Below are 14,937 nucleotides of genomic sequence, written 5' to 3' on the forward strand. Positions count from 1 at the left end.
AAGGTGAGGATTGGACATTGGCTCAGAAGCCCCTGGTTGTTTCTCCACATTCCTTTGAAGGCTATATGGAAGTCTCCTCTCAGTTATATAGCTTTGACCCTTATATTTTATGATTTCTATCAATCAGCATGTGACAGAAGGAACTTGAGGTCTAAGAGTGTTATATTTGATTATAGTATCAAAGGAGATTTCGGTTAAAGGCGGAACTGTTCTACCTTTGCTTGGTGACAGTGATCATGCAGTACTCACTTGGGAAGTGGTTAAGTTTATGAATATTCCATTCAGAAAAGGTTACATGATGAACTGCAATGCAGAAATTGTGACCAACTCTGAGTAGTATGCTGAACTCTGTCATGGGCAGCAATGTTTAAGAAATGCTAAAATGATGCAGTATCAGAATATGTTCCTAGAGTTCAAAGAATAAATAGAATAGGAGAGAAATGAATGTAATCTAATCAGCAGCAGGCCAGAAGAGTCGCAACTGTTGTACAGAAAGCAGTCTGAGCATGAAAAGAACCTAGCTCTGCAAGCTAAAGACAACCTCATAGATTTTTATCGTTATGCTGCAAGTAAAAGGGAAAAAATTAATATTAAAGTATGACTGTACCAAATGCAGATGGTGCAAGAGTGACATATACTGAAGAACTTGTTCAACTAATGAGTGGTTATTGGACTTACTGCTGTCTCTTCTTTGTGTGAAGAAACTCCGGTGTATAAGGCAGATGTACTAGAGCTATTGCACAAACTGAATAAGAATTCTGCAGAAGGGACATGATACAGTATTTGTAGTTGTTTCTCAAATTACTTTTTCTAAAACTATGTTGAATAATTCTCATAGACAGGCTTATACGTTGGTTATGCATTACTAAATCACTTAAGGAATTGACAACGTAGATACGAATATAAATTAAATTACACTTTAATAAATATTGCTGATATTTCGGCAACGTCACATTGCCATCTTCAGAAGGAACTTACAAAAAAGGCACTACAACACAGTAACTGAGAATAAAATGATAAAGCTATTGTTCTCCTAAAAGTCCTGATTGTGCCCCTAGCACTAAGTAGGTGTTCTTGGCCGTTGGGCTGAAGGTCTGCTGATGTAAGCCTCCCAAATTTGGGGCAGTCTCATACAACCAAATTTGTTGAGGTTTGGAGAGTTTATTAGGGCTGAGGCTGATTCCATAAATATTCTTTGGAATTTGTATTTGCTACGGTGTTTACTGTAGCTTTTTTCCACCATATTCTGTGGCGTGTATCTAGAGCATAGTCTGCAAGATCAGAATGGCTGTACTTGTGAAAACGGATGTAGTCCTTGTGTTCTGAAATTCTGATATTCGCTGTCCTGCCTGTTTTGGCCAAAGTAGGACAGCTTACAGCTGCAAGGGACCTGGTATAAACCATGTAGGCCTAGGGGAAGTGATTGGTCTTTAGTGGAGCGGATAAGGGATGCCAATTTTCTGTATGGTCTATAACAGGAAGTCAAGTCATGTTTTTTTAAGATTTTGTGCCATTATGCCCCATAGTGGATGGCATTGATTCTCCCACATACAAATTAGCTAAACATTTGGCCAAAGTGCTCACACACTATACTGGCAACACACCATCACACATAAAAAAAAACTCAGCCCACTTCAAGGCCAGCGTAGAAAACCTTACACTCCAACATACTGATATAATGGTCAGTTTTGATGTCTCCTCCTTATTCACAAATGTCCCACTCAAGGAAACTTTAGAGCTAATCGAAGCTAAATTTTCTCCTGATATCTCAGCCCTATTTCATTTCGCAATGAACTCAAGCTCTGCATTTGGCAGGGAAAATTCTACAAACAAAGAGAGGGGACAGCCAAGGGTTCACCACTCTCCCCACCCTTGGCCAATTTCTTTATGCTTTAGTCTCTGCCCCACAAAAACCAACCATATGGCTTCTCTATGTTGATGATGTGTTCGCTATTAGGCCACTTGGCTCCGATTCACTCCCCTCCTTCTTGATACACTTAAACAACCAACACCCCAGAATCAAGTTCACCCTGGAAAAAGAGGAAAACAACAGCCTCCCTTTCCTAGACACACTAGTCACCTGCCAGCCTGATGGAACCTTGGTTTTTCTCAGTTTATAGAAATCCCCCCCCTCCCCACAACAATATGGAGTGGTGAAAACACTATATAACAGGGCTAAACTAATCTGTTCTAACGACATGGCTCTAAACACTGAACTAAATCACATCCTCAACACTTTCTCAGCCAATGGCTACCCTCCCAAAAAAATCCAAAAAATATTGAAACCTACAACCCCCCCCCCCTTCATTCACAACAAGGATTACTCTAAATCCATCACCATTCCCTACCTTCGAGGCACGTCGGAAAAAATTACCAAAATCTTAAGAAAACATGACGACCTCCTGTTACAGATCATACAGAAAATTGGCATCCCTTATCTGCTCCACTAAAGACCAACCACTTCCCCCAGACTTACCTGGTATGTACCAGGTCCCTTGCAGCTGTGAACTGTCTTACTTTGGCCAAACAGGCAGGACAGCGAATATCAGAATGTTGGAACACAAGGACTACACCGTTTTCACAAGTACAGCCATTCTGGTCTTGCAGACCATGCTCTGGACACACGCCACAGAATATGGTGGAAGAAAGCTACAGTAATACACCGTAGCAAATACAAATTCGAAAGACTATTTATGGAATCAGCCTCAGCCCTAAGAAACTCTCCAAACCTCAACATATTTGGTTGTATGAGACTGCCCCAAATTTGGGAGGCTTACATCAGCAAATCTTCGGCCCAACGGCCAAGAACACCTACTTAGCCTGCTAGGGGGCACCATCAGAACTTTTAGGAGAACAATAGCTTCATCATTTCATTCTCAGTTACTGTGTTGTAGCGCCTACATGCACGTGCCTTTTTTGTAAGTTCCTTTTGAAGATGGCAACGTGACGTTGCCGAAATATCAGAAATATTTATTAAAGTGTAATATTCATATCTATGTTGTCAATTCCTTAAGTGATTTAGTTATGTTATAGGTGATATTGCATCTCCTTGTTTTAAACCTGTGGATATGTTGAATGGCTCTTTTAATATGTTGTTAGTGAGGACTCTACATTGATTTTCCTGTACACACATTTTAATAACAGTCTGATTAATTTTTCTGGTATTCCAAATTCCTTTAAGATTTTTCATAGACTTTCTCGGTGTATGCTATTATATGCTTTTTTTTGGAAGTCAATGAAGACGTTATGACTTTCTTTATTGTATTCCCAATATTTCTGTAGAATTTGTCTCAAGATAAAAAGGTGATCAGTGGTTGATAGATTTCTCCCAAATCCTGCCTGGTATTCTCAGAGTATCTCTTCTGCATATAGAATAATTCTTTTTAGAATAATATCAGACAGGATTTTGTAACTAGTATTTTGCCTCTGTAGTTTTCACATTTTCTATTATTGCCTTTTTTGTGGATGGGGATTATTATTGATTCTTTCCAGTCTTCTGGCAGTTTTTCATTTTTCCATATGAGTTTAATTAGTGTGAACAATTTGTTAGTTAATTTTTTTCCTCCATATTTAATTTGTTCAGATGTGATTATCCTGCAGCTTGAGTTTTAATGCTTGTTTCTATTTCACTAAATAATGGCTCTTTGACTTCTGGTTCACAAGTAGAATAAATTCTGGGTAGGAATGTTACTTTGGGATTTTGGCAGTTTAAATCTGTTTGAAGTATCCCCTCTACCTTCAGCCATCTGTTTGTCATTTGCAATAATTTGTTCCTTATTATCATTAATTATTATGGTTCTTGATTGATAGCCTGTCTTTAGTTTATTTATACCTTGAAAAAAGTTCCTTGCATTTTTATATGCATTCTCTTTTTCAGTTTTATCAATTAATTCTTTTAGATAGCATCTTTTTTCTTGCCTCATAATTTTGTTTGATTCGCTGCTATCAAATTATAGTTTTGATACTTGTTGTTATCCTGTTGGATAACAACAAGTATCTTTTTCAGATAACTTTTTCAGATGCTCTGTTTATACAACATTTAATTCCATTCCATGGAGTATTAATATTTTCAGTTTTTTCATTGTTATTATGGTCTACTTTTATTTTATTAGAGTAATTTAATGTTATGTTATATTATTGTTTTTCAGATTATTAATATTTAACTTAGGATGTTTTTTATTTTATTGAAGTAGTTTTTGTTATCTTTTATTTTCATTGCTGATCCTATTCTGTAACTCCTAATAGTTTGAATGCTGTTTCTAAATCTTCTTTCTATTATAATATGATCGATTTGGTTGTGAGTTATTCCATCAGGTCATGTAAATGTTTGCTTATGAATGTCTTTCCTCATAAATGTTGTACTACTTATTATCAGATTCTTGGATATCGCTAAATTTATTAACCTTATACCATTATCATTTGAAGTTTCCTGCAGGCTATTATTTCCAATTGTTTTTCTACAGATTTCTTCTTTTCCTATTTTTGCATTAAGGGCTCCTGAAAGTATAATTATAATTATGTCATTATTTGGTATTTCATCAATTATTCCTTCCAGAGTATCATAGAATTCATTCTTGGTATCTTGATCAGTTTCCTCTGTAGGTGCATGTGCATTAATTAAGGTTATTTTGAACTTTTTTGTTAGCAGTCTTATTTTACTGTCTTTCATCGATGGCTTGAAAAGTTATGAGCGAGTCCCATAGCCTTCTTTGTATCATAAATCCTGTTTCTAGTTCATGTCTTTCTGTGATATTTCCACCATGTAATAACAAATAATCTCCTAATTTATGTTCACCACTATCAGTCCATCTAGTTTCCTGAATTGCCACTGCATCCATTTTATATTTTTTTAAGTCCATCACTTAGCTTTTACAGTGCCCCTGCTCTATATAAGCTTCTGACATTCCATGTTCCAGATCGTATTCCAAGCCACAGGTTGAGTTCCATCTTGTACAGTCCGATATCGAGGCTTATTGGTACTTGGTTCGTAACAAATAAGGTTTTTGTATTTGTTACGAACATTATAATAATATTATAATCTTCCAAGAAGTTGTCAGCCTCATGCTCAACCCCAACATGGAGAACCAAGGTGTCTCTCTTACTCTCCTCATCTTTGACCTCTTAGTTTCCTAATCTTTGACCAGTCTGGCTTGGGAGGACCTACTGGTAGCGTAGCTACAGCCAACATTGCTCTCAGGGTCATTGGACTTGCAATCTCCCCCCCCCCCCACACACACACACCACCATGACAAGGTGGAGATACCATTGGTGGGGGGATCGATGTTAGTAAATGTAAAGTGATACAATTTGCTGAGATTAGATATCCAGTGTCCAATTATATTGGTGGATTATGCTAGAAGAAACTGACCAGGCTAGCAATCTTGGGGTTTTAGTAGATAGGAAGTTGAAGTTCAAGGTCCACATAGCAAAGATTGTAAATTCAACTCAGAGGATAATTGCAATGCTGAAACGAACTTTGATGTGTAAAAATAAGAATATTGTTTTGCCTCTTTTCAAGGACTTGATAGGACCTCACTTGAACTATTGTGCTCAGGTCTGGTCTCGGTTTCTGTGGTGATTCTGATAGGATTGGAAAGAAGAGTGCCTTTTTATTATAGTCCTATATAATCCTAATATGAACTCAATCTGACTTCATATTAGGATTATGAAGTTAGATTAAGAATTTGTAGGTTGCAGACACTAGCAAACAGGAGAAAGAGAGTGATTTGATTGAGACTTACAAATTTCTAAAAAGATCATACAGGATTTCATTTGGTGGAATTTTTCATTTTATGGAGGGTCTGGTCTGCTATTGGACTGTACAAGATGCAACTCAACCTGTGGCTTGGAATAAAGGAATACTATTTGGAACGTGGAATGTCAGAAGAAGAATCCTTAGAAGCTGAAAATGAATGCCATCAGGAAAGGAGTAAGATCTCTCATGGTGCATGATTGGAATGGATTGCCATTGGATGTTGTGTTTGCAAGTAGTATGAATGAATTCAAGAGCAGGTACGACATCTGATGTGCATAGTTTGTGCCTACCTTGATGAGTTCCTGAATCCTTGGAGGTCTCTCTTAATAATAAAATTTAGTAAATCTGCAATACATTAGTACTTTGGGTAAATTTAGGATTAAATACCGTATTTTTCCGTGTATAAGACGATACTTTTTTTTTCTAAAATTGGGGTCATCATGGGGGGAAATAACCAGTTGAGACCTGCAGTTGCCATAGTGAAACTGCCAGTACCTTGTCTCTGCAAACAGGCTTCTGCCAATCACTAGCCTTTGTTAACTCTGTCAGTTGACATCATTAACGGCTGATTCTGAATAAACCAATCAGAACTCTGAAAGCATTCATACGTCTGCAACTCGTTGGCAGGGTAAGTTAATGCATTAACGATATTTTGAGCACTAACCCATAAAAATGTCTAAAAATAAAAAAACGATTGCCATATACTTCAAGTTAAAAGTCATCAATTACACAAAAGAACATGGAAATAAAGCTTCAGAGAGATAGTTTGGACTCCTCCTACTAAGTGTATGATTAAACAGTGGAGAAAACAGGAAGAACAACTACTCAAGATGCCAAAAACGAAGAGGGCCTTAAGAGGAAAACCAGAACAATGGCCAAACTTGGAGCAGAGGCTTAAGACTTGGATTGTGGAGCAGCACCAGAGTGGGATATGTGTGTCAACCAAGCTTATTCATTATGAGGCCAAAAGGTTTGTAAGAGAAATGAACATTGTTGATTTCACAGGAAAAGCAAAATGGTTCTTCAACTTCATGAGGAGAGAAGGGTTGGCCATGAGACCACGAACCAAGTTTGCCCAGAAAATGCATCTTAGTATGTATCTTAAAAATATTACCTAATTACTAAATATACTTTGAATATTTAAAAAAATATCAAATCTGTTCTGTTTTATGTTTAAAATATTGATTTCTTAATTTTGGGTTCAAAAAAGTAGGATTCGTCTTATGCATGGGGTGTCTTATAGACGGAAAAATACTGTAATTCTGAAACTATTCTAGAGACTAAACGCAGAAATTTTATAACTGCTTGAGGTATTCAATAACTAGTGTAGTTTTCTCAACTACCATCTAAAAGACTCTCAAAAATCCATATCCACAGTTCGGATTCTAATTCAAGACCTGTTTGGAGGGCTGGGATACTATCACACTTTTCCTCAGTCATTTATACCAGCAAATATCCTATAAAGGTGATTAATTACCTTTATAAGGTATTTGATATTAGATACTAGATCTGAAAGCTATGAAATGAACATTTTAATATTATTCTATTTGAGAATTATCAATTTTCATATTTTAAAAAAATGTCAGCATTTTGGGGAGAGGGCATGGTGTTTCCAGAAAGGTATAATTTTTTAAAAACTTATTTTTTAATATCAGCAGTATAAAATTCATTACTACTTTATGAACATTTTCCCCCCCATCTCTTGTAGCTTCCTCTAGTAACTTCCCGTGGAGTTTTGTTAGCTGCATTGTTTATGCAGGGAGCTGAATGTGCATTATTTGCCAATGATGCATGTGGTGCCCCTATACCATGGTTAATGTGTTGTCCGTGGTTGTTTTTTGATGGAAAGCTTTTTCATCGCAAGTTGCTCAAAGCAAATGGTGCCAAGAATCTCATAGATTTATGTGATAATCAGGTATTTCATTTTTATCGAACTTGAAATTTAATAAGTTTGATTACCTTTAGTTCCTTTACATTTTAAAGGTTATTTAAATTTTATTTTCCTATCTAATGAAAAATTTACACTTCAAAGAACTGCAACATATCTTGATGTTATTTCATACTCTAGTTTTATGTGGTGCAATATAATTTTAAAAATTATTAAACATTCTTGTGTTTTTCCTATAGAAGAGAAAAATTTATGTCATTATATCCAGGTTATGTATATAAATTGTAATTTAGCTGTATGAAACTTGATAAAATGGCATAGATTGATCTATCCTGTTGCAAAATGCATTAGATATTAATTTCACTTTTTTATTCTTTATAATTGTTTCTCAGAAGATAGCTATAGTGAATAAAACTATCCTTAGCTTAGATAAGAGATTTTTTGACTCACTAACAAAAGGTAAACTTATTATAGCATAATAGTACAGTGGGTATGCTAAACATTTTTTCTGTTTTTATTAGATAATTTTTACATAATCAAGAAGCCTTGCTCTAGAACAAAACATGGAACATTATCAATCCACTTCAGGCTTCCAGTAAGTGGGGAACCCTAAGCAATTAAATTCATCTCCCACCTGACAACAATCACAAACCTCCATGCCCACAATGGATTTGAACTTGCAGCCTACTGGTTGGAGAGTGGTACCCTAACTACTTTGCCAACCAGGCTTGCAAGCATGTTCTCTTTTATAATTAGAGTACATAAACATATTAAGTTAATATTAAATGTATCTTGCATACTGCGTAATTCCCTCTACAGTACATGAGTACAGATATTAAATTATTATTATTTTAATATTCCACACATAAAAGATCACAAAACCTATAATCCAACAGTGCCATCATATGTTGGATTATGAGGAAGGATAAATTTGTCAAGTATGTTTGGAGTTGGGCACTCTATGGGTGTTGGCCAGTCAGTACTCTAATTATAAGATTAGAAGAAAATAAAGGAATGATGGTGGCCAGTTCAACAGAACAATGCTCATTAAAGAACCCATAGAAAAGGAATAATGTTGAAAAGAGTGCATGTTAAATTGACTGAGTGGAGTTGCTGAGGGAGGGGTTGGAAAATGTTTAGTAGGCGAAGTGGTTGCCTACTAAGCATTTTACTCTCTCTTATATATCATCAAAGTTCATAGGGAGGTTTTGGGTACACGACTCCAAATATAAGTTTTCTGTCCTTCTGGCAAAGGATCAGAGGAGGCATGTAGTTGGTAGTTTGTAGTAGCACAGGAGGTGGTTTACCTTGGGTTTTCGTAAACAAGAGTTCGAAGAAAAGACTGATGCCAAGAAGTCTGCCTTATCCTTGTGTGAGGTTATCATGATACCATCAAGAGGCAAAAAGAAGGAAAGGCAGAGGTGATGCCAGTTGAGCAGAAGGCAAGCCTACTGCATTTCGTTCTTATGAAGTCTGCTTTGGAATTGTTGTTTTTAACACCTGTTTTGGGCTGTAGCATAAGCTGAACGAGAAGTTGTAGTTTTGGATATTATTATTATTACATGACACCTCCAGAAACTCCAGGCTCATCAAGGGAGGGCTCTCGCTCTACAATTCTCTGTCTCTACCATCAACTACAACTACTTTCGTCATCTACACAAACTCCATCTACTGCTGACTACCACCACCACTAGTATTTTCATAGACAATCACAAACATCCATGCCCACGGCGGGATTCGAACTTGCAGCTTTTTGGCTGGAGAGTGAATATGCTAACCACTCGGCCAACCAGGCCAGATATTATAAGCCATTGATCATATGCTGCATTTTTATCATGGACTGTAGAGACTTATTTTTAGAGAACCAGGACTTGGATAAGAAGTTTTGCAGTGGAGTGAGGAATGATGGCCCTGATTCTGCTGAGGATTATTTTTATAAGAATACAGAGCAAATGTTTGGATTAGGAAAGCTAATGTGGTAACCTAACCATGGAAAAAGAGAAGGTGAAAAGCTCAGCTGGGAAGAGAACAATCTGTAGGAAAGAAGATGCATAAGATTATGATCATTGCAAAGAAGAGAGCAGTACAATGTATGTAGGGAAAGGTTTACAGTGCTGGAAGAATAATGAGGATTGTCTGGTATTCTGGTTGGTAGATTAACAATTTGTGATAGATCATGGCTGATGGCAAATGATTTGGCTTCCCCTCTAGCTTAATCTGTGAAGTTAAAAAAGGGGAGACAGTTTGTATTATGGATCTTAATTTCCTAATAAGACAGTCGAACAATTTGGGTTTTTACATTGTGTGAAATCGGCTTTTACTGATAAGTAGTCAAAAAAGGAAGCATGATTGTCAGAATTATAGGAGTTTTAAATGCAGCAAATGAAAGTTATATTGATGCAGAGCAGATCAATAAGCATTCCTGATTGAACAGCTCTTTGGCAAGTGATATCTGATTTTACAAGAGCACACATTCCTCATGTTTTTGCAGAATGCATCATATAAGATGTAGTTTTGCTGGACTGTAGTAGTGGATGCTGGTTAAGGCTTGTTTAGGAAAAGCAGATCAGATTTTGTAAACTAGATTGTTTCTATTTTTCAATTTTAGATTCCTTCTCCTTGGTATTAAAATGGGATTTTCTCTAAATTGAAATGAATTACTGGTAGAGCATAAATGTTTGGATGAGAAATATTCTTTCATCTGGTTTGCCATAGATGGAATGTGATTGGATTTTAGAAATAATTCATGATTTTGTTGCTAGTTGTTGAAATCTTTCATATGTAAAAAGGCATGCAGAACCACCAACTTTTCACACTTCACGTAAGTAATTAGTGTTATCTACCCTCAAATATTGAAATATGACTTTCGTTTGTAGCCATTATTTTATAATTTGCTATTTATCATTTCCTTTCTTTTGTTTCTGAGCTTTTCACTGGCCCCAAAATCTTAATATTAAGAGACCTCCCGAGTCAGGGACTTATTGAGGGAGGCCATACTATCTACACCAGCTGTTATACTTGTTCTTGACTTCATTCACACTACTTGCACACACAACATCCAGTAGCAATCCATTCCAATCACTCACCACTATATATGAGAGAAAAATCTAGATCTTATCCCTTTCTTGATAGCGTTCATTCCCAGCTTCCAAGAATGCCCTCTCTTCCTTTCCTCACCTTCCATAAAATGAAAAATTCCATCAATTGAAATCCTGTATGATCCTTTTATAAGCGCCAGCCCGGTTGGCCGAGTGGTTAGCATATCTGCTCTCCAGCCAAAAGGCTGCTAGTTTGAATCCTGCCATCAGCATCAATGTTTGTAATTATCTGTGAAAATACTAGTGTTGGTGTAGATCATTGGTCTCCAAACTTTTCACTGTGAGGGCCACATTGAGTACTTCAGCACTGTTCAGCGGGCCGTAGTAAAAAAAAAAAAAAAAAAAAAAAAAAAAACGCTAGAACTAGATATATGAGTTTTATTGAAAGTAGATAAAAACTGATTACAGAGTATGTGAGATTAAATTATCATATTAATGACAACGAACACTATCAGCAAATTCTCATATTTTTATCACAAATTATAATAAAACCATTAATGTGAATGATGTAACTGTGTTTGTGTTTTTAAAATCTTATTAAACTCAGGTTAAAATTTTGAAGTGCTAATTACAAGTAGCGATTTCAAATGTTCATCAGATAAATTTGCCCTGTATTTTGACTTGCTATATTTCATTTGGGAAAAAGTTTGTTCGCAAAGATACATTGTCCTAAAAATAGAGATAAATTTAGAAGCAAATTTCTTCAAATTTGCATGCAAAATTTTGTAAAATTCAAATTTTTTTTCCTTCGTTAGTCCATTTTAACCGACCTTTTACAGTCAGAAAGACCGTAACTTGGATTACGGTTACTTTTTGCTATTTGGGAATATATTTTGAACACAATTTTAATTAATGCATTTGAAATCTATCAACACCCAGTTTTTTTTTTTTTTTTTTTTTTTTTTTTGCAGATTCTTATTGAAAAATTAGTCCAATTGGCGGGCTGGATAAAATCATATCGCAGGCTGCATCTGACCCACGGGCCATAGTTTGGAGACCCCTGATGTAGATGATAGAGGTAGTTGTTGATGGATTGGTGGAGACAGAGTTGTAGAATAGGTGTCTTCCCTCAATGAATCCTTGAACTCCCTGGAGGTGTTACATAATAATAATAATATCAACTGCTTCCTAGTGTCTGCAATTTACAAATTCTCAATCTGCCTTCATAATCAGTATTTCACAATCGTGATATCATTTTTAACACTCATTTGCTCTCTCTCCCCCCACTGCATGAGACTCACTATGGAAACCAGGAGACCAAACCTACATACAATAGTTCAAGTGAAATCTTCTCAAGGCCTTGTAATAAGGAAAAATGACATTCTTATCTTTACATGTGAAAGTTTGTGCCTACATTGTAATTATTCTCTGAGTTGTATTTGCAATCTTTGCTATATGGCCCTTGAACATTGGATAATTTAATCACACCAAAGTGCATGGCTTTAAATTTACTAGCATTGAAATGACATCCATTTTCCCATGCCCACTGTTCCAGCTTATTCAAATTACTCTTTAAGGTACTGCATATCAGCAGCAGCACTCCTGGTTACTGCATGGCTTTAAATTTATTAGCATTGAAATGACATCCATTTTCCCATGCCCACTGTTCCAGCTTATTCAAATTACTCTTTAAGGTACTGCATATCAGCAGCAGCACTTCTGATTACCCTGCCTATCTTTGTCATTAGCAAACAGCTATATGTCACATATCAAATCCTTCCCAATGTCATTAATGTCTAGATTAAATAATGGACCAAGGATTAAATAATGGACCACTTTTTGTTATATCGGTCAGCCATCCCCTTATCTACACCATTCTTTCATAATCCAATCCCATATTCTCCAATTTTTGCAACAGTCTATTTTGATGTATTCTATCAAAAAAATGCCTTAGCAAAATCCAAAAGTTTCATGGTGTATCCATTCCCCTTGTTGAACTTATTATAGATCATGAGCAAGTTGCTCAAACATCTTCCCTTAGTAAACCTATGCTGTTCATTGCAAAGTTGCCTACTGATGTATTATCATAGAATTAAATTATATATATATTATTAATAATATGTATATTGTACATTCTTCAGAGTTGGACATTAGAAATAGAATAGGCAAAGCTAAATCGGCATTTATGGAAATGAAGAGAATTTTAATAAACAAGAACACTAAAATAGGCGTTAGAATTGGAATAGTTAAAGCAACAGTTTGGAGTATTGCAAGTTATGGAAGTGAGTCATGGACACTCAGAAAGAGAGATATGGAAAGAATTAATGCATTGGAAATGTGGTGTTATAGAAAGATGGAAAAGATTAGCTATACAGAAAGAATATCAAATCCAGAAGTTTTAAGATGAGTTGGGATGGAAAGAACACTGCTAAAGAATATTATGCAAAGAATGACCAGATTTGCAAGACATCTTCTGAGAGGTTCTTTGGGACACCTGACAAGAACTATATTACAAGGGAAAGTTGAGGGGAAGAGAAGGCATGGAAGACCAACTAGAGAGTGGTTTAAGAATGATGGAAACGACAGACAAAGAAATGGAGAAGAGCTGTTCATCTGCTGCAACCCCCTTGCTAGAGGATGCTACCAGACGACAACGACGATATGGTACATTAACTTTTATGGGTATTTTTCTTTAGGGGTACCCCTTTTATGATGTCATTGGCTTTTTACTCAATTTTTAGAGCATTACTGATGTTTTTAAGACAGGTAGATACATGGAGAATATAAGGAAGGAATTTTGGACATACCTTTGTAGGATGTTCCTGGTTGTCTTCTTTTGGAGCAGTATCAGGCATATGGCAATAAACATTTATATATTACTGGTGAAGTTAATATTAATTTAGAGGAATAACATGGAAAATTTTCCAGAAATGTCTATATTAAATTATATAGCCTGGTCAAAGGCACTTCAGCTGAACAATTTTTTAGCATCCATGTTGATATCTCATCAGTTCCTACTGCAGAATTCTTATTCAGTTTGTATAACAGCTCTAGTACCTCTTCCCCATACACCCGAGTTTCTTCACACTGTGAAGATAGCAGTGAGCTCAGTTGCATACATCACGTTGATATTTTTTAATAAAATGGTTGTATTCCCCAAGGCTCTGTCTTAAATATGACATATTTTGCTATCAGAGTTAACTCAATCACTGAACAGCTTCCTCCCACTAGTAGATAATGCTCTATATGTTGATGACTTCACAATTTGTTACTCTTATAATATGAGGGTAATTGAAAGACAGCTTCAAACACAATCAATTGCTTGCTTCAGCAACCAATTGACTGTTATTCTCTATGGGCTGTCAGTAATGGGTTCAGATTTTCAAACAGAAAAAAAGTGTGTGCACACTTCTGTTGAAAATGCACTCTTCACCCAAATTAAGAATAGGACGAACTATTATTCCAGTAGTAACAGAAACCAAGTTTTTGGGACTCATCTTTGACAGGAAACTTGCATTCCTTGCACACATTTGTCAACTAAGAGAAAAGTGCAAGAGATCATTTAATCTCCTTTGCATTCCATCCTCTTCTGAATGGGCTGCAGATTGATCTTCATTGTTTCATCTTTATTGTGCACTTATACATCCAAACTGGGTTATGCATCTCAAGTCTATGGTTTTGCAAGGCAACATACAATGGTTCGTTCCCATCCTTCATCAAGCTATATGAATAGCTACTGTACCTTTCGCACATCTCCCACTCAAAGTCTTTATGTTGAAGCAAATGAACTGGCTCTGTCACTTAGATAGAAACATTTATCTTTTAATTATGCCCTAATAATAAAGATCTCTTCCAGATCTACATGGACTAGCCTTTTCTCTGCATTGGGAAGCTCAGCATCACACACACACACATGCACATCAGACTGTCATACGTCCTTTTGGTATGCTAAAGAAACTATGCAAGCTGTTAGCATGAATGTCGGCAACATTGCCTTCACCAAACATAACAGCATCCCTCCGTGGCAGGTTTGCACTCAATCCTGCAACCTCTCACTTTGTCCATTACAGAAGCCTCATGCTTCATCTGCCTATCTACAATTGTTAATGCACACAGAGCAGTTCACTCTGATTTCTTGGCGATTTATACTGATGGTTCAAGAACTGACAACTGTTGACTGTGCTACTATGTTTCCTGATGTTACTATCTACAAGCAGATCCCACTTCATTGTAGTAATTATACAGAAGAGTTGCAT

The 14,937-nt window shown here is 36.2% G+C and overlaps 1 protein-coding gene across 4 annotated transcripts in view; it reads left to right on the plus strand.

Annotated features, from left to right (window-relative positions):
* The window catches only part of LOC150101831 (constitutive coactivator of PPAR-gamma-like protein 1 homolog), a 326,792-nt gene that overhangs the window by 244,263 nt on the left and 67,592 nt on the right, over window positions 1-14,937 (plus strand). For all 4 annotated transcript variants that reach the window (XM_090400106.1, XM_090400107.1, XM_090400108.1 and 1 more), the window contains exon 12: window positions 7,464-7,670. In XM_090400106.1, the coding sequence (XP_090256232.1) occupies window positions 7,464-7,670 (207 nt within the window). The remainder of the gene's footprint in view (window positions 1-7,463; window positions 7,671-14,937) is intronic.

This window comes from Typopeltis vanoorti, chromosome 11, assembly GCF_054136105.1.
Source record: "Typopeltis vanoorti isolate ZY-2024b chromosome 11, IOZ_Tvanoo_1.0, whole genome shotgun sequence".
Classification (NCBI taxonomy): Eukaryota; Metazoa; Arthropoda; class Arachnida; order Uropygi; family Thelyphonidae; genus Typopeltis; species Typopeltis vanoorti.